Source organism: Anabrus simplex, chromosome 6 (genome assembly GCF_040414725.1).
Source record: "Anabrus simplex isolate iqAnaSimp1 chromosome 6, ASM4041472v1, whole genome shotgun sequence".
Classification (NCBI taxonomy): Eukaryota; Metazoa; Arthropoda; class Insecta; order Orthoptera; family Tettigoniidae; genus Anabrus; species Anabrus simplex.
The window spans coordinates 152787422-152813272 of NC_090270.1; the positions used below are offsets into that span (position 1 = coordinate 152787422).

The window sequence follows — 25851 nt, forward strand, 5'->3', positions numbered from 1 at the left end:
TCTTGCAGTCCATCACCTGGTTTCTGAATCTCTGCCTAATCATAATGAAGTCTATTTGGTACCTTCCAGTGTCTCCAGGTCTCATCCATGTATACAGCATTCGTTTGTGTTTTTTTGTACCAAGTGTTAGCAAGGATTAAATTATGATTGGTGCAAAATTCAGCCAGCTGGCTTCCTCTTTCATTCCTCTGTCCCAGTCCCAGTCTGAAATCTCCTACTGTATTATCTTCTTTTCCTTGGCCTACCACTGCATTTCAGTCGCCCATCACAATTAGATTCTCGTCATCTTTTACATACTGTATTAAATCTTCTATCCCTTCATATATTCCTTCGATATCTTCATCCCATCATTGCCATAAGACCTATATGTGTTGGTGCGACATAAAACAACTTTAAATATTACGTAACTAGCACACATCTAGGTTATGATAGCTGCGCAGTCAGTGAAAACAGCTGGGTGGTGAATCCATTAGGAAGGTATTCTTCATTCTTCACGGGAACATTCCTTAAAGAAATTGTTCAGTAACATTATTATATTATGTTCTGGAAACTTTCTTACACCACTTTCTCTCTTCCACCCATGTAACCAATGCTTGTACTTGGTTTACTTAGAGACATGTTTACAATAACCTCACACACGTGCATATACACAAGATACTGAAACTCCTATAACAGCAGCCCTGCCATGTCTTCTTACATGGGTTTAGAAATAGGCAGGAGTGAAATACAAGCACTCTTTTATCTATACGATTGTCAGAAACGAGAGAGGTGAGGAAGTACATACAATGAGTAATGCATTCACTTTTTATAGATCTCATAATGCTGACTGGAGAAACATAACTCATGGGCATTATGGGATTTTATTTTCTCGGCTAGTTATCTTTAGATTTAATATACTGTAACTTTAAAACTACTACAGATAAAAATACAAGGATTTTTCCATTCCCCTCGTACAACTGTTCCCCATATCAACAGCTCACTGCCCTACTTGAATTTTCATTAATTTACCTAAGCAGCAATGATATTCCAAATTATGCTTCACTGCAATCATGAGGAGCCTTTCTAACTGGGCGACACTACGAATGCCCAATTGGTATGCGCTGGGAGGAGTGTCAAGAACAAAACGCTTATGGCTTGACGTTTACTGTAGTAACCTACTAGTAACTACCTGTAATGAAACTTACGTAAGTCCTTTGCTTTAATGCCATATATGGTGTATGTTTGCAGGTGAATGGAAGCTGACAACTCTGGTCCCTGTTGTCATTAAGGAAGAACAGGAGTCTGTCTCCAACTTGGAAGAGAATAGAGTTTTAACTGATGGACTTGCAGATGACCAAAAAATATTGATGGAAGTAGAATTAATACACACAACTGATGAAAGTAGGGAAAGTGTAGAGATCATAGAAGAACCAAACATGAGTGCCTCGTTTGACAGCGTAAGATCTAATTATGATATGAGGGAAGAATCACATAGAAATGATCATGATGATTCAGCTGCTATTGGTACCACAGTAGATCACAATGAAAACGATGATAGTGGTAAAACCAAAGAAAAAGTTCATTTAATTCATTTAGGTAAGAGAAAGGAGATCAGTCATGAAATTGGATGTGAACCAAATGTAATAACTGGAAATGATGATGTTGAGATTGGTATTACAGCCAGGAAGGAAGACGAGTACATTAATTCCATTGACAGACATAATGACCAGTTTAAAGTTGGAGAAGAAACAAAGAACAAAGTCCTTTCTAGTGTCATTGAAAGTAAGGAAAGCCCAACAGTCAAAACTAAAGATAATATTTATACCGAAAGGAATGAAGGGGTGGTTCAGAGCAAGTACCCTGTAGTGGGAATTGAGCAAACATTGTCACCACTGCGTATTGAAGAAATATGTGGAACATCAGCAGATAGTGCTTCCGTCGAGAGATGTTCCAATGTTGACTTGCCTGAAATTACTTGCATTTCAGATATAGCAGGTGAAGGACAGGAAAGTATGGCTGTGAGTATAATACAGGGTGGTCCACATCAGAATAATAGTACTGAGGATAGTATAGGAAGTTTAAGTTCTATCCATCAAGGTGATTTATCTGCAAGTGTTGAAGAGATTGAAATGGTGCAGAAGATTACCAGGACTAAGAAAGCAAATTTGGTTGAAAACATGTCACCAGAAGTTGAGGAAGTAAAGACTGTCCAGAAAGTTGTTACAACTAGACGAGGATCTAGACTCCAGTCGCATCAAGATAATTTATCCAATGTATCTGGTGTCAAGGAAACAAAGACAGTTGAGAAAATCACAACTACTAAAAAGAAGTCTCATTCTGTCGTGGGTGAACCACCTAGAATGAGTGATGTGGAAGAAATTGAAGAGACTGTGGGAAGGGCTATAACAAGGAGGAAGAAATCTCGCTCAGTACAGAGTGAACCACCAATGCTTGCTGATGTAGAAGAAGTGAAGACTGTACGTAGAGTTGTAAAAACTAGGAAGCAGCTGAACCAACCTGAAGAAGGTAATGTTGAAGAAGTGAAAACCATGCAGAAAGTTGTAAAAACTAGAAAGCGATTAAATTCTCATACAGCTGATATTGGAACTGATAGTAAAGTATCTGTTGAGAACCCAGAACCTTCAACTGTTGTTGGTGATGATATTTTGGTTAATGAAGATAGGGTAGCAGTTGACTCAGAAAAATTGGCAAACTCAAACATTTCTGAAAAGGAATCTAACATTATGTTAAAAAGACATTTAGTTGAAATGGAAACTTACAAAAATGAAAGTGCAATACAGTCTTGTTCAGAGGAAGCAGAAATGCCTTTGGAAACACAGCCATCTTTCAGTGAATTATATCAAGTTGAGATTGAAAGTAAAGCTGTAAAGGAAGGAGGAGTGTCCATGAACGTGCAGCCAACTGCCAGTGAACCATGCCAAGTTGATAATAAAAGTGAAACTCCTGCAAAGAAAGAAATGTCCATGGGTTCACACCCAACTGCCAGCGAATCCTGCCAAGCTGATAATGAGAGTGAAACTCCTGCAAAGAAAGAAATGTCCATGGGTTCACACCCAACTGCCAGCGAATCCTGCCAAGCTGATAATGAGAGTGAAACTCCTGCAAAGAAAGCAGAAATGTCTATGAGCTCACACCCAACTGCCAGTGAATCATGCCAAGCTGATAATGAAAGTGAAACTCCTGCAAAGAAAGCAGAAATGTCCATGGACATACAACCAGCTGCCAGTGAATTATGCCAAGTTGATCATGAAAGTGAAACTCCTGCAAAGGAAGCAGAAATGTCCATGGGCTCATACCCAACTGCCAGTGAATTATGCCAAGCTGATAATGAAAGTGAAACTGCAAAGGAAGCAGAAATTTCCATGGGCTCACACCCAATATTTAGTGAATCATGCCAAGCTGATAATGAAAGTGAAACTCCGGCAAAGAAAGCAGAAATGTCCATGGACATACAACCAACTGCCAGTGAATCATGCCAAGTTAATAATGAAAGTGAAACTCCTGCAAAGGAAGCAGGAACATCCATAGAAATGCAACCAACTGTCAGTGAATCATGCAAAGTTAATTATGAAAGTGAAGTACCTGCAAAGGAAGATGAAATATCCATGGACATGCAGCCAGCTGCCGGTGAATCATGCCAAATTGATCATGCAAGTGGATCTTCTGCAAAAGAAGCTGAAATATTAATGGAAACACAACTAGTAGAGAGTGGAACATGCCAAGTTGATAGTGAAAATGAAACTCCTCCAAGGAAAGAAGAAATTTTAAAGGAAACACTGCCAACTGATGGTGAAATATGCAGATTTGATTATAAAAGTGAATCAGCATATCCTGATGCAACTGAAATAAACAAAATTGATCACTTGCATGAACTTGAAGAGAGAACACAGAATAAGAAAAGAACATCAAAACGCAAATCAGGTTTAATTGTTGAAAATATAGAACTGACAAAAGAGAGACTAAGACCAAGACAAAGCAGCTCCATACAAAGTGAGCCCCCAGCATTAAGTGATGTGGACATTTCTGTTTATGATTCTAGTCAGCAAAAATCAAAGGTTGAATCTACGTCAATACAGAGTGAACCCTGTGATCTTGCGGATGTTTCTACAATGAGTGATACGTCACTTAACATATCACTCCAAAGAAAAACAAGAAGTACTAAAAGAAGTACAAGTAGTGCTAAAAAGAAAATTACTCGAAGTAGAAGCTATAGATTGAGCCTACGAGAAAAGCCTCCCATACATCTTTCAGATGTTTTAGAAGTCAATGAAAGTGAAATCCCTTCTACTGCAGCTGATCATCAAAATATATCTGTTGCTGAACAAGGTACAAAACATGTGAAGACATCTGGAAATGAAGGAAAATCTGATAAATATTGCAGTTCTATTAGTAGTAAATCGACAGTTGAATATAAAATTGATGTTGATGAAAGGAAGGATGGAAAGGCAAAATCAAGTGAATGTATAGAAATTATAGATAGTCCACACTCCAGTAACTCTCTTAGCAGCAAATCAACTGTTGAATATATTGCTGGGATGAGTGAAGATGAGAAACTTAACCAGAAGAGGGATGCATCAAGTGGAAGTGTTCCAGTTAGTAACAAGATGGAACAGACGTTCGAAGCTGAGAAGAAACAAAGTAGGAGCAGCAGTAAAACAGAAGCACCTCATCAAGTATTGTCTCCAGCTCCAGTAAGTCTAGAAATATGTCATATTTGTGTAATAATTATTAGGGAATTAATTTTTTATTTCCAAAATCTTTTCTTATGTATTAAAAATGGAAAAAAAATATGTAAAAACTAGCTACATTACCCGGCGCTGCCTGGACACTTCATTGTTTCCTTTTAGTTAACTTATTACAGTGGTAATATATAAGTACAGTAAAATACCAGTATAACAAAATTTTGGGGACCTCTGAAATTAATTTGTTATACTGAAATAAGTCAATTCGTAAGAACTCACCTAGTATTATATCCATTAGTTATGGTTGTTTTTAAGGGCGGAACTACGAGGTCATCTGCTCTGTTATATCAGCTGCAGGATCTATATAACTTCGAAATACCATTATAATAATAAGAGTTACAGTACTGACAGATGTTTTCAGAAAATCTATTTTTACATTGTACCAGCAAGTCTACACACACTGTTCCAGAACATCATTTTTTGAGAAAGTCTGTGATTTTCTTCTGAACAGATCCAGACACAAAAGCTCGTTCCAAATAGTCACCAACCACTGCACATGAATTTAAAACAGATTCTGACACATCACTTCGTGACACGAGAAAATCTTGAAGGCCATGTTCGTTGCCTGCTGAAGAGTCAAGCTCTGTCGATCACGATCATTTTGGGGGTTGTCTTCCTCTTCCTCCTCATCGCATGGATCTCTATCATTCATAATGTCCTCCACAATTTCCTCATTTGTGATTTCTTTGTGGACTATTACATCACTATCTACATTGATGTAGTCGGTAAGACTTACTGTAGATGGCACATCCAATGTTGTACACAAACGCTTCCAATTCTCCTCGGTTTCCACATCATCCAACACTTCACTTTCTGCAACGTCTTCTGTAAAAACCACTCCAGCTTTTCTAAAGCAGTTTGTGATGATGTCTGCATTCAGGGATTTCTATGCAGCATTAAACATCTGCATTGCTTCCAATATATTGATGTTAATGGCTCTATTCGTGGCAACGTTGCACAGCATTCGACGGACTACACGAGCTCGGTAATGCCGCTTTACTGCATGAATTATACCCTGATCCAGCGGCTGCAGAATTGAAGTTGTATTTGGAGGCAAAAATAAAACTTTTACATGCTCCAAATGGCGAGGCACACAATTATGAGAAGAGCAATTGTCCAATAATAGAAGAATTCTCCTCTTTTCGGCCTTCATCCGACGTTCCAAGTCCAACAACCACTCTTTGAATAGCACAGATGTCATCCATGCCTTAGAATTGTGCCTGTATTCACAGGGCAGATGTTGCACCCCCTTGAAGCACCTTGGCTTCCCAAATTTCCCAATTATGAGAGACTTCAGTTTGTCCGTCCCTGTGGAATTGGTGCACAAAAGAGTCGTGATACGTTCTTTTGAACGTTTGACCCCAAAACACTTATTTCCCTTAAAATCAAGGGTTTTGTTCGGCATTAGTTTATAAAATAAAGCAGTTTCGTCTGCATTATAAATGTCTGCCGGCGAATATTCTTTCAAGGCATCCTTTCGAGTCTCCAGCCGCCATGAGGACGCAACTTCCTTCGGGGCATCGTTAGCTTCACCATTTATAATTTTGTGGGATATGCCATATCTCTCCCGGAACCTATGAAGCCAACCAGCACTACCCATAAACTCAGGTGACCCAAGCGAACGTGCGAAAGATCGTGCACGCTCACATAACAGTGGGCCATTTATTGGAATGTTTTTACTCCGCATTTCCACAAACCACGTATAGACGGCTTGGTCCACCTCCTTGTAGTCGGCTGTCCTGATCTTCTTACGCTGTGGACCTAGGGCATCAGCATCAATGTTTTCCTCTATCTTACTTTTCTGTTTTAAAAACGTAGAAAGTGTTGACAGGCTAATGCCATACTTTTTCGCTACATCTCCTTTCTTTCCGCCTTTCTCTACTTCCGCAAGTATTTTACGTTTTTCACTCAACGAAAACTGCTGTCGCTTCTGCTTATCCATTTGCGATGATATGTACGGTACTTATTTATTTAACGAAATGCACACGAACTTAGCAAATTTAATGATATAACCTTAACAGCAAGAAGAAGTAGTTCTCCAAGAGGGAAAGAGAAAACAAGCAGAAATCAGCCTGGATTTTTATTCATCTGATTGACCGCAGCTGGACCGGTCCAAATAATGACATGAGAAGTCAAAGAGAATGTGAGAAGTGCTTTGAATAGGCTTTGCGAATTAAATACGAAGAAGAAATATGCAATGTATCCGTCGCGTTCATTGGTGGATTACAAACATCGTAATCCTACTCAGCCAATAGTGTGACGTCTTACATTGGTTGCGCAAAGCGTAGCGTTCAATGGTGGATTGCAAACTTGGCGCTCCTACTCAGCTAATTGGATGATGGGCGAAGCATATTTATTTATTTAATAGCGTACAAATGTGCATTAAAAGAAAAAATACATTAATAGCATATTCTAGTGAAGATTTTGTTCTCTTGTTGCACTTGCTGAAATGATAGCGATCGCAATGTTCATCACACAATGTAGGGACGGTTCATGAAAGTCTGATCGCCGGCATAGACTATGGTGAAACTCATGTACCGCCAGCCTATTCAAAGCACTTCTCACGTCATTATTTGGACCAGTCCATCTGCGGTCAATCATAGCATCAGCTGAATAAAAATCCAGGCTGATTTCTGCTTGTTTTCTCTTTCTCTCTTGGAGAACTACTACTCGCTGCGTATGTGAAAGCTGCATTCGTATTTTCAAATCTTCTCGTAAAGAAGTTTCTTTGGATAATTCATACGCAAGTCGTGATGGTGACATCATGGAGATGCTCAGTATTCGTTTCCGAAATTGGGCCTTTACATTTTCAATAGTTCGAAGGTCGGACACCGTTAGTCTTTCCCAAATAAGTTCCATACCATATGTGAGAACTGGGCGAAGCGTATTGGTTACACAAAATACGCCTTCTCGATCGCGTACGGTGCATGTATGGAAAATGGCGATCATATCGTCTGATTAAGAAATAATGTAACAAGAAAAATGTTGCTCATAAAACAGGATGAATTTTGGTTTTAATTTGAGAAAATATGGTCAAACTGGTAATGAAAAGAGCTCAATTTTAATTCGTTAAACTGAAACTACGAAATTCATTAAAATGAAATATTTTAACATACAACAAATAGGGAAAAAGGAAGGGACCAAAAAAATTATTCGTTATTCTGAAAATTTCGTTATACTGGTGTTCGTTACAGCGGAATTCTACTGTAATAATAATAACGTAAACGTTTCCACCTTTTCAATACTAAAATATATTCATAAAATTATAAATTACACGGTACTAGTTTCGACCCATCTAGGGGTCATCATCAGCCGTAATGGAGCAAAGATCACTTTTGGCGAAATCCTAAGAAAATGTTATTTTAAAGAATAACAAGTGAAATGAGATGTTATTATGGTAATAGTTAATAATACAAGGAATATACATACTAAGAGGTTTTTAACAAAGAATAAAGTATAAATGGGGTGTTGTAAAAATTATAATCATGGAAATCAGTAAGTTCTTGTATTAAAATGAAATATGGCTTAGGAAGAGGGCTTAAGGTGGGGCTGAAGGGTGCGGGAGAAAGTGTAATTGTCTTGGAAAAGTACCTTTGATTAAATTTAGGATTGAGTTTAGGTTGGCTGCATTATTGTTTCTGAGGAAAGTGATAAATAGATCGAAGAGTATGTTGGGTTTCTCTGAGATTTCATTGAGATTGTGACTGGCATTAAAGTATTGGTCTAGGTGTATGTAGTAATTTTCCATTATGTTGAGTAAAGGGCCCTTGTTTGCTAATACAAGGATGTCCATGTCTTGTTCAATATTGGTGAAATTATGGTTATAATCTTGCATGTGTTGGCTGATGGCTGAAAATCTGTTGTATTTTATTGCGTTAGTGTGCTCGTGGTATCCGATAATGAAGTTTCTCCCGGTTTGCCCGATGTAGGTTTTTTTTACAGGTGGTACATTTGATCCTATAAACTCCTGATTTTAAAAAACTGCTGGTCTTGTTGATGTGTGAAGTATTGTATAAAACGTTCATATTCTTATTGTTGGTTTTGAAGGCTATTTTAACGCCTTGTTTCCACCTTCACGTTCAACAATGATATCTACAAGTTAACCAACATCTTTAAGAAACAAGGCGTTAAAATAGCCTTCAAAACCAACAATAAGAATATGAACCTTTTATACAATACTTCACACATCAACAAGACCAGCAGTTTTTTTTAAATCAGGAGTTTATAGGATCAAATGTACCACCTGTAAAAAAACCTACATCGGGCAAACCGGGAGAAACTTCATTATCAGATACCACGAGCACACTAACGCAATAAAATACAACAGATTTTCAGCCATCGGCCAACACATGCAAGATTATAACCATAATTTCACCAATATTGAACAAGACATGGACATCCTTGTATTAGCAAACAAGGGCCCTTTACTCAACATAATGGAAAATTACTACATACACCTAGACCAATACTTTAATGCCAGTCACAATCTCAATGAAATCTCAGAGAAACCCAACATACTCTTCGATCTATTTATCACTTTCCTCAGAAACAATAATGCAGCCAACCTAAACTCAATCCTAAATTTAATCAAAGGTACTTTTCCAAGACAATTACACTTTCTCCCGCACCCTTCAGCCCCACCTTAAGCCCTCTTCCTAAGCCATATTTCATTTCAATACAAGAACTTACTGATTTCCATGATTATAATTTTTACAACACCCCATTTATACTTTATTCTTTGTTAAAAACCTCTTAGTATGTATATTCCTTGTATTATTAACTATTACCATAATAACATCTCATTTCACTTGTTATTCTTTAAAATAACATTTTCTTAGGATTTCGCCAAAAGTGATCTTTGCTCCATTACGGCTGATGATGACCCCTAGATGGGTCGAAACTAGTACCGTGTAATTTATAATTTTATGAATATATTTTAGTATTGAAAAGGTGGAAACGTTTACGTTGTTATTATTATTACTTATATATTATTCTCAGTTCAATACGGACCAAAAACATGAAATTCATAACCATTAATTATTACAGTGGAACCTCGATTATCCATTCCCGGAACCTATGTTTTCCCAGATCATGCATTCAAATTACTGTACGTGGTCCCGCGAGCATCGTAATTAAATCATGTTGTAGAATTCCCACATTATCCGTTCCCCGAAGAAATTATTTCCCGGATCAACCGTCCAGAAATTTCAGTCCCATCAACGCTAAATCCTCGATCAAGCATTTCTCAATAAACTGTATCTCACAAAAGGACAACTATGGCATATTTATGGATCTTGGCGTTAACGCCCCGTCATTGCAATAATTAGAGCAAGTACTGTACTGGAAAAGTGATCGGCAGTGAACTTGCATAAGGGACCATCTTAGCATCGAATTTGGGTGGTATTGTTTAGAGAATCTTGGAAATTATAAAGCGGAGAGTGGCCACAATAATTGTAAGGGGATACAGAGCATTTTGACAGCTGTACTTGAAGACAGAACGAGTTTCATCAAATGTTCGCACTTATGAAACGTCCACATTATGTCCAGGGTTAGATGTTTAGATTTTTACTTTTTCAATTGTATTGCCGAACAGGTTTTTGGCACTTTCCTCAGTGCACTGTATAGTAACTGGGCTTTCAGGCAGGAATCGAAACTACCACTTCTTAACACAAATCTAGTATTTTAATATTATCGTACCGGTGTACGATTATGTTATCGAGACCAAAGCAGATGTTGCATCTTACATACAAAAAGCCATGGGAGGTCTTGGGATTGCCTGTTACTGTTTTGGTCCTTATATAGTATAAGACTGGAAATTTTACGTTTTTGTGTTAAAAGCAAAAAAAAAAAAAAAACACAGTCGTTTTATTTGCACACGTTACATGTACAAAATAAATTGTTTGTGTCATCATTTCCAACTCATACTGACATGTACAGCGAGCGCACTTTCCAGCTAAGCCCAAGGTCACAAATAACCATAATTTCTGAAGTTTTGATAATATTTTTTCTCTTTCTAATTTGATTGGATTAGTGTCAGGCAGAATAAAATATAATGCATTCGAGAACTTCTGAGAATTGATATTTCCCTTCAGAACCGTTCTCGAGTTCAACATGACCTTTAAAAGTTGATGTAAGCCTAATTTATGCGGTACAAGATTTCGAGAAAATGACAACGAACTAGAGACCAAATTACAATGGAAGATTAAGAAAAGAAGGGATTTCGCCATCATGCTGGGCACTTCTGTATGTAATGTGCTTTTATTTTATTAGATGAGATCATTAAAAACTACTTGTGGTTGATTGTCATTTGGCAATCCCGGTCTAGAGAACCAGGAAGAATGGCAGAGAGGATATATCACCTCATAATCTGCAGGCCTTCGAGCTGGCAGGCAAAGGCCCATTGGGGCTGTAGTTTGGTTTAGGGGTGTTGTAAGATTATAATTATACATATTTCATTTTTGTGATGTTTAGCCAAATTGCTGATTGCTTTCATTCGTTCCCGGATTTTGAGTTTTCCCATGTTGTAGGTTTTATTTGAATTGGGAACATGCATCATTTTCAAAAATATTTTTTTTGAAAAGTACACCAATGAAATAGTACGTAAACGTGTTGCATTGTGGTATGTTGCCTTGTTTTCTACCATTAAAAAAATGTTTAATAGTGCCTTTCCGCAAGGTGAGTGAAACGGCCTCTGACGTAAGCGGCGCGCTGTGACGTCACGATCCAGTATCGCATGCAGCTCTACCAGCCGTTGTGCATCAGCCGTTGCTAAAAGCCGATTGTTTATTATTCGTGATCGCGAATAACTTCGAAATGACAGAAGAAAGGTTCAAAACAGCACAGTCAGACAATCTACATGTGTAGATGTCATCATTCTTGAAAAATGTGACTTTTGTGGCCGCAGAAATTCGCGAATAACAAGCAAGTTTGTAAGTGGCGTCTTTTATATACGTGCAATGTACTGTAACCCATAGTATTAGGATAACAACGAACCTGGATAGATATCACATCACTTTCAACATTTCCTTCTAGACTGATTCCCCTATTAAAGAATAACATTACATTTTCGGGCTTTCAGCATTAGTAAAGTAAGAAATCGGATTTCAGCACTAACATAAACATATAGGTAGCATTATAGTACTAGTCCGCTTCTGTGGTGTAGTGGTTAGGCCCTAATGTGTGCCACTCCCGGAGGCCCGGTTTCGATTCCCGGCTCTGCCATGAAAGTTGAAAACAAATAGTACGAGAGCTGGAACGGGGTCTACTCGGCCTCGGGAGGTCAACTGAGTAGAAGGGTTTCGAATCCCACCTCAGCCATCCTCGAAGTGGTTCTTCGTATTTTCCTACTTCTCCTCCAGGCACCTAAGGCCACGGCCGTTTCCTTCCCTCTTCCTTGTCTATCCCTTCCGATCCTCCCATCCTCCAACAAGGCCCCTGTTGAGCATAACAGGTGAGGCTGCCTGGGCGAGGTAATGGCCCTCCTCACCAGTTGCATCACCATACTCAAAGTCTCACGTTCCAGGACACTGCCCTTGAAGTGGTAGAGGTGAAATCCCTCGCTGAGTCCGAGAGAAAACCAACCCTGAAGGATAAACTGATTAAGAAAGAAAGAAAGAAAGAAAGAAGGAAAGAAAGAAAGAAAGATCATAGTACTATAGGGCTATAATATATCATTCCCAAAAAATATATATATTTATGGTTGGGACAACTGGCCTACCCACTTCCGGGGCCCATGAAAGATAATTAAATATCTTTGTGGAGGGAAAAAGTTAAACATGATAAAGATAAATATGACTTCATCTAGTTTTCACAAGTCGGGCTGAGTGGTTCAGGCTGTTGAGGTGCTGGCCTTCTGACCCCAACTTGGCAGGTTCGATCCTGGTTCAGTCCGGTGGTAGTTGAAGGTGCTCAAATACGTCAGCCTCGTGTCGGTAGATTTACTGGCACGTAAAAGAACTCCTGCAGGACTAAATTCCTGCACATCGGCGTCTCCGAAAATTGTAGAAGTAGTTAGCGGGGCGTGAAGCCAATAACATTAATTACATTTGGCTTTTAACAAGCTGAGCATATCAGGAAAGAAAAGTGTCCTGGTGACATTTTAGTCGCTCAATACAAGAATGTCTTTGGGTGCTGTGACTTTTACTTTTTTTTTTTTTTTTTTTTTTTTTTTTTGCTTTACGTCACACCGTCACATATAGGTCTTATGGCGACGATGGGACAGGAAAGGCCTAGGAATGGGAACAAAGCGGCCGTGGCCCTAGGTACAGCCTCAGTATTTGCCTGGTGTGAAAATGGGAAACCACGGAAAACCATCTTCAGGGCTGCCGGGAGTGGGGTTCAAAACCCACTATCTCCCGGATGCGAGCTCACAGCAGCGCGCTCCTAACCGCACGGCCAACTCGCGCGGTATTTTTACCCTTCGGTTTATTGACTTGGCTTGTATAACCTAAAACTTAGGCTAAGTTGGATAATATTTTAAACACCTTCATCACTATTTTCACCTGTGTGCAATTATGTTATTTATTTCATTAATATTATGATAATTATTATAATTGAGCATTGTTAACTTATGAGACCCCAACAGACAAGCATTGGTTTTGTGTAGAGTTATACATTTGTTAAATTCACGTTGTTTCCTTTCATGATGTACACGCCTATCCTTCGTTACATTATAGAGTATTTAGATATAGCCTAAATTTCTTTACCAATTAAGCTCTTCAATAAAGACATACATAACTGTCCTATGCCAAGATAGAATTAGAGCTGTCAAAATGGTTCATAACCCCTTTGATTTATTATCTTGACATGGATCACCCAAAACATAGGTTAGGTTTGTAGAATACTTTAATAATCAGCATTATTTAATGCACTGTTTATTACTTTCATATTCCAAGATGTAATTGAAGCATTTAAATAAAGCATCATACATTAAAATTTAAAGTTTTACCACTAGAACAGCTAACATGGAAAAGTGATTTGAAAATTCAAACAAATTCATCTTACGTTAAAATCTTCAAAAAAATAAACTGTAGACTTTTCCGATATATCACCAGCATTTCTCCGGCTCGCCAAAATCCATTTCTCCCTAGTTTTAGCGTCTTTGGAACATTTATAAACAATATGTTTGGTACGGTATGCGATGTGCTATTGCACATCGGAACTCTACACCATTTATAAGTTTTCTGCCTCACTGTCTGCGCAGGATTCATTTTAAGTCTAAAATATACCACTCAGATTATCATCCAATGTATAGACCTCGAATTTAACTATACCAGACACTAACGTAAAGTAGAAATACGCGAAGTGTATCCTGCTTCTCACAGCACACTATGTGTTATTTCGTCTGCTAATTCAGTCAACCTGTACGATGACGTCAGACCAATGAGATCGCGTACTTGCGTGACGTGACATTTTCGTAGATTTTTATCATGTTTGGAGTTATTATTTGTACAGTCTGATCACATTTTTGAATTCTGCATGAAATTTTGAATCAGATTAGCATATTTTTAATTAAAACACCGGATCATGCATGTTCCCTATTGTCCCTCCAAAAACAGAGAATGGAGGTTCCACTGTACCTGCTAATTATATGTGAAGCAAATTATTTTGACATGTACTGATATTTTTAGAACTATTTTGTGTTATCGTTTAAACTTTCACAGCTAAGCCTCCGTGGCTCAGGTGGCAACGTTCCAGCCTCTCACTGCTGGCTTCTGTGGTTCAAATCCCGGTCACTCCATGTGAAATTTGTGCTGGACAAAGCAGAGGCGGGACAGGTTTTTCTCCAGGTACTCCGGTTTTCCCTGTCATTTTCATTCCAGCAACACTCTCCAACATCATTTCATTTCATTTGTCAGTTATTTATCATTGCCCCAGAGGACTGCAACAGACTTCGGCAGCCGACACAATTCCTATCCTTGCCGCTAGATGGGGGCTTCATTCATTTCATTCCTGACCCCGTCTAATGACTGGAAACAGGCTGTGGACTTTCATTTAAACTTTCACAGCCCATTTAACTATTCACGAAGTAATATTTTGGGTTTATGCCGTGTAATAATGTATTCAACTACATATAAACACACAACACGCATTTCGAAAGGTACCTTGCCTTTCTTCATTAGGAGAATACAGAAAACGAAAACACTACACATCAATGGTTGCTAAGAGAAAGCAACAAAAAACTTAAAGTGGTTGTCTAAGACATAATAGGGACGCCATTTTAGCCCTGTGCTAGGGACAACAAATGGCAGCGGTAAAGCATCGTTTTCTAATGGTTCTAATAATAAGTGCCAGCCCCACGGTGTAGGAGTAGCGTGCCTGCATCTTACACAGAGGCTACGGGTTCGATTCCCGGCCAGGTCAGGGATATTTACCTGGATCCAAGGGCTAGTTCCAGGTCCACCCAGCCTACATGATTAGAATTGAGCTTTCTGACAGTGAGATTGTGGTCTTCGTCTAGAAAGCCAAGAATAACGGCCGAGAGGATTCGTCGTGCTGACCACACGTCACCTCGTAATCTGCAGGCCTTTGGGATGAGCCGCGGTCGCTTGGTAGGTCAAGGGCTGTAGTGCCATAGGGTTAGTTAGCTCATAATAGGTAGCTATGATTCACTGAGGTTGTAGCCTGTATTGCGGCTGAAATTATCTGGGTGTTGACGTATTTCAGCCGCCCCACTGATGACTGTGGGGCGATACTGTTTTAAACGGGCAAGTACAGTGCTCATTGGAACGTGATATCATGCATGACAAGGTGTTAAAGTATAATCAGCAACAGCTGATTTATCAGGTTGGTTAAGACTGATACACCTGTTATGTTCCTCAATACGAATACATATCGTTCTCGAAGTCTGCCCAATATAAACCTTGCCACAAGTACAGGTAACTGTGTAGATACCAGGTTGTTGCAATTTAGGCAAGCTGTCCTTAGTTGGTCGCAGGAGTTGCCTAATCTTAATTGAAGTTCCAAATACAGTTCGTACGTTGTACTTGTGTAAGATTTTAGCTATACAATCTGTCGTGCTACGTATGTAAGGTAGGAAAGCAGTTCCTCTTACGTCATTTTTCTTAACAGACATCCGATTATGCGTCGGTTTCAGAACCATAGAGATCAAAACTTTGCTGTAACCATTGGTCTCAAAGGTGGTTCTCAAGGTGTTAATTTCCTCTTGCAGAGCAGATGCATAGAAGTGTAAGACCTGGATTTTTGCTTTTAAAAAAATCATTTCTCTTCAGATTATGAGATACATACTTCATCACATCCTCTGTGCAAACCACATTTATCCTTCTTCGAGAAAGGAAGTACCATAGATTCGCAAATAATCCCCTCCTGCCTCAAATAATCCCTATACCCCAGGAAGGGAAATTTTAAATTTTTTTTTTTTTTTTTAATTATGCAGCTTTGTAAAATATGTTAATATTGAAATCCTAATATTCTACAGTATAATGAATACGTCTGGTCTGCATTACCTATTTGTGAAAATTTGTTCATTGGAAACTTTTTTTTGAGAGAGAGAATACCGAGTCCAGTGGGACTATCTCCAATGGGAGACAGTTTTCAAATAAATAAAATATATGTGGAAATTCACAATATCTTCTTCATAATTGGCTAAGATATGTGCAATGCTAGTTCGTACAATCGAGCGAGTGGCCGCATGGTTTGGGACACACAGCTGTCAGATTGCATTCAGGAGATAGTGGGTTCAAATCCCACTGTCAGCAGTCCAAAGATGGTTTTCCGTGGTTTCCCATTTTCACATGACATAAATGCTGGGGCTGTACCTAAATTAAGGCTATGGCCACTTCCTTCCTGCTCCTAAACCTTTCTATCCTGTCATCGCCATAAGACCTGTGTGTGTCGGTGCGACATAAAGCAAATTCTTTTTTTCTTTCTTTTTTTTAGATCTAGTTCATACGAAAACTGAAGTTATTCCATTCTAGAACAAGCATGAGTCCATCCATGGCTAGCCTTTCAACCTGAAATATTTAACTTTCTTGCTTTTTCTATAGTTTTCAACCGACATATTTTCCTTAGGACGCATATCCAAATTATCTCTCTTCAGTCATATACAGCGATATCCTGTTTTCAGTTTCTGGAAACTTGGCTTTTCATCCACGAAATGCGTTGTGGTTTTTCCATGTCTCTTCTAGATGAGCTTCATTTTTCCTCCAACCTCATACGGAACCTTCGTCCACATTGCACATTTTTCCCACAGCATGATTACCAATTTGCTCTGCCTCTTCAGTAATATGAAGCTTTTCTTTAGCCATGAACACACTACGCTGCCAGAAAAGAACATGTGACATCAACAAGGACAAGGTCATTTTATTCACAAGCGATGTGACAGGTAGTTCATTACAAATTCAGACCAAATGAAACACAAGTCACAGTAAAGGGTGCCTGAAAGCAGCAATACTCCACCGATACATTGTGCCCAACATGAGTAGCAATCCATTGCTATGTCCATCCATCTTCCCGCTGGCTCACAATCCAACACCATTCAAATAGCTGCAGTTGTTCAAAAGGAGCACATACTCATCGGCGGTGTACTCTAGAATGAATGTTGCAAACACTGTTCACCTTTAACGTTAGCACAGTTACTGTTCGTCCTCATTGCACATTTTTCCCACAGCATGATTACCAATTTGCTCTGCCTCTTCAGTAATATAGAGCTTTTTGTAGCCATGAACACACTACGCTGCCAGAAAAGAACATGTGACATCAACAAGGACAAGGTCATTTTATCCACAAGCGATGTGACAGGTAGTTTATTACAACATGATTATCCATGTGATCAAGACATTGGACAGTCTTTCCTACCAGGATGCGCATCATAATTTCAATTTCATAAATGCTCTCTTTAAGCAGAGTCAAAACAGTGTGCACACAGAAAGGACTCCTGAGCACCATCTAAACACCAATATCCGTGACAAATGAATCGCTAACACAGCAGCCCTTCAGTATGCACATATTATACCCTGTGCCACTGAACAATGTCCTTGAGGATGCTGCATGATTTCTTTAATTTTTTTCCTGGCAGTGTATAATGAGAACTCACACCAGCCATTCTAAACATATGATACTACTTAAACTGATACCATGCAGTATGTATGTGACACACTTCTCACATTTGGCATTAACAGATATGCCAACAGAGTAGGTTTTCAGATTTCTTTTTGCCAGAAGCACTGTACCAACCTTGATGCTAGTAATCCCATGCCTCAACTTTCCACCACCAAATTTTGAAAAAAAAAATATGGGAGAATTATTTGCTTATGTATGACAAAAGTTAATATTTTGTGACTGACTTTGAAGAAATCATTTAAATAATTGGGTGAATTCTTGCACTGAAATAAAATCCTTTAAAATAATGTGATTAATAGTGTAAAAGACCATTATCTTCTTTTATTTTAAGTAACTCTGCTTTTTACCAACATAATTCTGTTACTTTTTCAGGGCAACTCGTCACAGCCAGATGATGAGAATAGTCACAGGGATCAGATGGCAGAGTACGCTTCAACACGCCGCTTAACTAGGCATCAACGCTCACTAATGTCTCGCAGTATGGGTGTTCACAAGGCTTCACATAAAACTCGGCGCACAAGGTACCTTACCTGTTAGGTTGACACTTTTGACATTATTCATTCAGAACTATCATTAATTGAATGTACTTCTGTTACAGTCAGTACCACTATTAAACCTTGCCTATTACAGTATATTCACTGTCCATCTTCTAGCTAGCCTTTCTACATCTCCTGTTCCTATGTGGTTCATACTTAAATTTTGCATTGGTGCACTTTGTGGGTGGGAGACACAGGTGAAAAATATACCTACGATATCCCCTGCATGTCATAAGAGGCAGCTAAAAGTGGCAACCTAGGCACGGAAATGGTTTGTGATTTTGGAACCATGAATTATACCTCCTGTGGACTATAGGGTTTGAATACATCCACACGTAAACCCTGCATGTCCTGGAAGGTGACTAAAAGGATCATGTGTACATCTCTCCCCTCTCAAGGGTTAGTTGTAGACTGATCAAAATTTGTGTGTGTGTTGCTTGGGGAAAGGTTTTTTATGTGTGCGACTACTCTCTTAAGTCCAAACGGTATCTACAACTCGTCGGGTGGGAGCGCCATGTACGCACCGGTAGTATCTGCGTAACAAAATCCCCATCAAAGTGGAAGAGCATGAATCCTTGAATCTGGTTCGCAGAGTCATCTTCCACCCAGACCTGAAGCTAAACACTGAGAATGAGCTAATAGAAGACATGAACTGTGGCTTGACACACATCTGGTGCATTATGCGCAAAGTCAGCAGTGAAGATGTCAGCGGTACTTTCATTGTCTCCTTTAAGCTATCATTGTTACCAGAGAAAGTCGAGGTAATAACCTATCATTGCATTGTGAGGACATACATCCTGCGGTGCTATAACTGCCAAAGAATCGAATACATGGTATTTCGTTTTTTGAACAAGTCTGAGTAGAAAATGTGGATGAGAAGCTCATGGCGTGCAACAGTGCACACATGAAATTTACTTCATACAGTGCACACCTCTGAACCACTAACTGTCATGGTCTTCTTTCTCCTTGAGATAGAAACTGTCCTGTATATCTTTTTGAGAAGATGATCCATGTGATCAAGACATTGGACGGTCTTTCCTACCAGGATGCGCATCGTAAGTTCAATTTCATAAATGCTCTCTTAAAGCAGATAGATTTTAGTGTTAGAGCACAGAATTTGTCCAGTTCATCATTTCTTCCATCAACACCATCTAAGATCACTGCGCCCAAGGTGACAATTGCTCGTGTGAGCAACACCACGAAAAGTGAAAGCTCAAATGTTGAGAAACACCAACTTTCAACCACAAAGAAGCCTGTGCTGGCTAGGAAACCCAAGCCAGTACATCAGGGGAGAAAGACAAAGTCAAAGTCTTCCTCTCCCAATAGGTCAGCAAAAGCCGTTGTCAAGCCGACGGTATCATTGACCAGGGCTTGGGCGTCTACATCCTCCCATCCAAACAAGAACAGAAGGTGGGGAAGGATGAAGCCCTTCCCAGGCGTTCCATCACCCCTCCTATGAAGGGATGAACATGCACTCCATCTGGAGGGTATGTGTCCGCACCAGTGGATTTCACCTGCTTCAAAACCTGCACGCGTTCATAATAAGAGGACTCCCCACTGATGAAATTCGTTGGTTGGGCAGTAGTATCAAATCAGTGTGGGCAGAAGGAAACACAAACAATTAAATAACTTGTCACCAGTGGGATCTGAAACCACAACCTCCCAATTTAACATTAGCTACTCTACCAATTGAGCTATGGTGGCCTAAGTCATATTTGTTCAGTTGGAAAGGATCTAAGGTACAGATCTGGCATTACTGCCATCACACTGTAGAGTGCATGCAAGTCACCCGTTGTCGGCCAAGTCAATGAATATTGAATTTTCGCGACCGCATTGTAATCGAAATTGACTTTCAACCTGTTAGGTAGTGTTACGTACATACAGAACATGTTTAAGAGATGTTAAGTACAGAACAAAAATGGACAGCTGGACATCAGTGGGATGCCAACAATTCGCATGGGCAGAAGATAAGAGACAGATAACAAGATAAGGACCCCAAGCTAATGTTACATAATAATTACGATCAAAGTAACAACAATTCAAGTTTCATAACATGTCGCCCAGAACTGAGTCTAGCAATTACCCCAAATATTTAATAAATTCTTACATCAAACCATAACCATAGGAAGAATTAAATATCATTATGAATAGCTCACTGCAAATTAAAATAACACAGAAAGAAAACACGAAGTAGATCTATGAATAATAATAATAATAATAATAATAATTTAAATTAAATAAAAGCATTCGCTTCATCTTGTTAAATTATAAGATGTATGTGACATTCATGATAACAGTAGATTTCCAATTGAATCTTACAACGTAGCTTAATTTGGAATTCCAGTGTTGAATAACTTCGCTGAAAACATACCAGGTGAAGCACACAAAATGTATATAATTTTTCAAAAATGGTAGAACCTAGATATCACAATTATTATTTGTTTTGAGAGTTAAAATACAAAAAGTGTTTTTGAGCTTTGTCCAGAATTTCTTCCTAGTTGAATGAATAAAATTTACATACATAGTATGAAGCATATTATAAAGCAAAGATAAGTTCTAACAGTATACAGCAGATTCTTGAGCATAATCACATAGTAACAGAACCTTTACATACTTCAAATCTTCAGAAACGCTGAAGTAATTTATAAATAGGTACTTAGCTTTTGTCCAATAAGGTGGTGATGACTTGTCCTTTATACAATCTGGCAGCCATTACGATCTTGAGCTGTGAACGACGCATCTTATCAATTACATGATGGACAAACAACAGCACGCTGGCAAACACTCGCTCTCGGAACACACAGATACGGGCTCGCAGACTAGGCACAGTTTGAGTTTCTGCCGCAAGATGGCAGACATCAGTACATACTCGATTCATAATGATAAGTCGAGAACAGTTTCACATGTATCACTCCCACAAACAATGAGACGTGATTGGTATGGCATAATTAGAGCTGGCTGTGTGTAAATTATGCCACAGGACTTTTATAATGTTCACTACCGACCAAATTTATACAAGAAAATATTTTTTCTAGACTATGAAAAACTTAGCATGTTGTTTTTTAAAAAGGTTTTATGTGTCAGAGTCCATAACTATTATTTTATCATAGTTTCTTGACCAACATATCTTATTTCATAAATTTTAAAATGATGTCCTACCATTACTAATTGAAGATTACCCAAAGGGTTTGAAACATGTTATAGTTTCAATATGACTTTTCATAGCATTTAGTTTTAAGTGGGTGGTCTTAATTTGTATTGAGTAGGTGGACCATTAGAAATAAATTCTTATCAAGAATTTTGTTTATAAATTGTCAAGTCAATATGAAATCATATATGAAATTCATTATTTGTAACTTCTCCTCTGAGGCTGTCCAAAGATGGTGCACAGAAATAAATGATCACAAACCACCTATCATCACGGTCTGTGAACTCATATCCAAGTGCCTGCGCATTGGAAAGTACAACAAGAAATATATAATTCACTTAATTATCTGTGTTTCCAATTCTGCTCATTGTTGTATGCATAAATTACTGTTATTTGTGTTTTTGCTCTGCTAATGATTTACTTAATATGAACATTCTGCAGTTCAAGACTTGATGCAAGCACGCAGGAGGAAGATAGTGTGGATAGCAATGAAGAGTCGGAAGTTTCTAGTATTGCTACCCGAAGCTCTGTCAAGCTCCTAGAGCATAGGAAACTCTCTCCTTCATCCGGCTCTCAGCTATCGGTACTGAAAGAGTCGTCACAGTCTCCAAAATCAGTGGGTGTAAGTTCCATCTTTTCATTATTCAATATAAACTAGTGAAAATTTGAGAAATTGGCCCAGTTTCTTAAACCCTGTGTTAAATTTTACTTAACAAATGTTAGCTAACAATTGAGTGCCTGAGTAAGAGAAGGGGCTAACCCACAAAAACAAAGTTTCGAGATAAGGTTTTATTAGATTATACGAAATGCACAGCAAAATTTTAAATATCAATTTATAGTCTTTAAATTAATTGCATATCAGAGTAAATAAGAAAATTTTTAGTATAATGACATTTTAAGTTTAATTGTTAATAAAAAAATCATCATCATCATCATCATTTCCCTTTATCCAGCTGTAGCCGGGTAGGGGCAAATATGGTTCCTCTCCACTTTCTTCGATCTTTCCACCACTCCTCCTCCAACACTGTGTCCCAGTCCAGGTTTCTTTCTATAATGCTGCGTTGGATGGTATCCTTCCATCTCAATCGTGGTCGTCCACAGCCTCTCCTTCCTTGCATTTGCATTTCCATCACCTTTTTTGGCATTCTTTCGTCGCTCATTCGCTTTATGTGCCCAAACCATCTTAGTCGGCTCTTCTCTATTCTATCATTCATTTTTTCCACTCCAATTTCTTCCCGGATTTTCTCATTCCTTATTTTGTCTCTTCTACTCTTCTGTATCATACTCCTCAAGAATTTCATTTCGGCTGCCTGTATTCGACTCTCATCCTTCTTTGTCATTGTCCAAGTTTCTGCTCCGTAAGTTGTTATGGGTACGTAATACATCTTGTACATAGTATCCTTTGCTTCCATTGGCACATCTTTGTCCCATAACATGTTTCTTACACTATGATAGAAACAACTTCCAGCTTGAATCCTTTTACTAATCTCAGCATCCAGTCGAGCATTCTCCATTAATTCATTCCCCAGATATTTAAACGTTTCCACTACTTCCAGGGGCTTGTCTGCAAGTCTAATCAGACCTTTCCCTTCTTTCTCCCCTCCAGTCATAACAAGAGTTTTACTGTTTTCTACACTTATTTTCAATCCACATTCTTCAATCTTCCCATTCACCACATTCAACTGTTCTTGAACCTTCCTGTCGTCTTCTCCCCAAATCACAATATCATCTGCAAATAACATCATGTTCATTTCTCTTCCTCCATATGCTGCTTTTGCTGTTCTCATGATGTCATCCATTACTATTGTAAACAGGATTGGTGATAGAACACTTCCCTGTCTCAGCCCACTAGTTATTTTGAACCAACTTGTCCTGCCAACTTGTGTTTGCACGCAACTACAACATTCCTTATACAATGCCATGATCATTTTTATTAATCCCTGTCCAATTCCTTTTTGCACCAGACTGTCCCAAACTTTCATCCCCCATTTTCACACCAGGCAAATGCTTGGGCTGTACCTTAATTAAGGCCACGGCCGCTTCCTTCCAACTCCTAGGCCTTTCCTATCCCATCGTTGCCATAAGACCTATCTGTGTCGGTGCGACGTAAAGCCCCTAGCAAAAAAAAACTTTTGTCCTAGGGACACTGTCATATGCCTTTTCAATATCAATGAAAGTCATCACCATATCATTCCCGTACTCCCAATGCTTTTCCATTAGTTGTCTCATAATGAAAATGGGCTCTATTGTTGACCTTCCACTTCTGAAACCAAACTGATTTTCCTGTATCTGCTTCTCAACCCTCAACCTTATTCTACTTTCCAGTATCCTTTCCATTATCTTAGCAACATGAGATATTAGAGTAATTCCCCTGTAGTTCTTCAAAACTTTCTTATCACCTTTCTTGAAAATTGGGATGATTATTCCTTTTTGCCAATCCTCAGGGACCTTCTTATTCTCCCAAACATTCCTGAGAACCCGATATGTCCACTGCAGGCCTACAGCTCCAGCTGCCTTTATCATCTCCACTGAAATTTCATCTATTCCAGCAGTTTTTCCATTCTTCATCTTTCTTACTGCCATTTCAATTTCATTCATTGTAATTTCTTTATCCATTTCTTTGTCAACTAATTGCCTTTCCTGGTCGTCCATTGAATGACTGTCATCCGTTCTTATGTTCAGCAGCTTCTGAAAATACTCTCTCCATCTATTTCTTATTTCTTCTGGCTTTGTTAAAATTATGCCACCTTCATCCTTCACAAATCTGGTGTTTACTTGATCTCTCTTTTTGTTTCTTAAGATACCATACAGTAATTTCTTGCTGCCCTGCATATCATCTCTCAATTTCTGTGTGAATAAGGCCCAGCTTTTCCTCTTTTCTTCCTCCACTACTTTCTTGGCCAAATTCTTCGCCTCCACATATTTTCTTCTACTTTCTTCAGTCTTAGATGTTTTCCATGCTTTCCATGCCATTTTCTTTTCCTTCACTTTAATCTTTACCCTATCATTCTACCAGTGTGTTTCTTTGTCTTTCACATTTCCTGATGTTCTACCGCACACCTTTTCTGCACATCCAACCAGTGCTTCCTTAAATCTTTTCCATTCCTCTTCAACATTCCTCACCTCTGTCCTGGGTACCAAGGGTTTTATTTCCCTTTGAAATAAAAAAATATTAGTTCAAAAATAAATCTGCATGCAAAGAAGATAATACTGTAAATTAGGATTTACCCCCTTCTTGGTTTTCAGTGTCACGATCTTCATTCACTTTCTTAGTAGTTGGTTTAAGACTTAAATATAGTCTGTGATGCACTGCTGGAATGTATGGCAGTAGACGCAGCAAATCTCTTGTGTTTTAAGTTATTAATATCCCTTCCTGATGGTTACAAGGTTGTCAGATTTTCCGGTGCTTATTTCAATACTTCATTTGTAAGCAACACTTCCATATCTATCCCTCTCTCTCTCTCTCCTTTTTTTTCGGAAAATATGAACTTTTGTCCATGACTCTGAATGTCAGTATGAGAACTTAAGGAACAGGAAACCTGGCTTGTCTTTTGTTACTTTTATTGTTGTTATTTCTCTACTCAATACTTAGTTTGTCCCTCACTACAGTGTTTAACCCTTTGGGGTCCAATTGATTTTCCACCTGCACCCTGCACAGGTCCAATTTGACATTAGGCAAATATGGGAAGGAAGTACTACTTAAGTAAAAAGCTGAATTTTTACATTAATAATACGAACTGCAAATTTATTTATTATCAGTGAAGTTAACCACATTATCAGCGATGTTTTTTCAAAGTATGGTACTTCCGGAAGCATTTGTTCGGGTGTAGTCCTGGGTTCCCTGGACAGGTCTCACAAAAAATGATGTCTCCTTTCTGCCTCCTTTCACTTTCCTGTCGGAACACATGGCACAGTCCTTGGTTTCTTTTTATCCTGGCGAGCATCTATGATGTGTGCTTCCAGTTCAGTCAAAGTTCTTCGTCACAGCTGCTCCGTCGGCCGCGCTTACGGGCATTTTTGTTCCTAACGTCCCCAACAAGCCCCATAATAACTCGGTCCCTGAATGTTTTGTGATTCACCTCGAGCTTATTTTCTGCCTTTTGTTGCAAATTATATAGGTGAAAACTGTTCACCGAAGCTACCTCCAACACCCAGCAGTACAATTTCCTCCACCACTTCAGGCTTTTCACTACAATACCATAAGATGAGCAGTAGTGATCAGCACGATCGACCCCTCCCATTTTGCCTGTGTAATCTATAATGGCACCAGGCTTCAAAATTCTTTCTTCTCCTTGCCCATTCCGGTTGTCACCATCAGAATCTGTCAACAAATCATCGTCAATAT

General features: G+C 38.8%; 1 protein-coding gene across 1 annotated transcript in view; it reads left to right on the plus strand.

Moving 5' to 3' along the window:
• Window positions 1–25851, plus strand: part of LOC136875910 (serine-rich adhesin for platelets) — a 171235-nt gene that overhangs the window by 14569 nt on the left and 130815 nt on the right. The window contains exons 5-7 of the mRNA XM_067149529.2: window positions 1228–4691; window positions 18195–18343; window positions 21948–22128. Coding sequence (XP_067005630.2) covers window positions 1228–4691; window positions 18195–18343; window positions 21948–22128 — 3794 coding nt within the window. The remainder of the gene's footprint in view (window positions 1–1227; window positions 4692–18194; window positions 18344–21947; window positions 22129–25851) is intronic.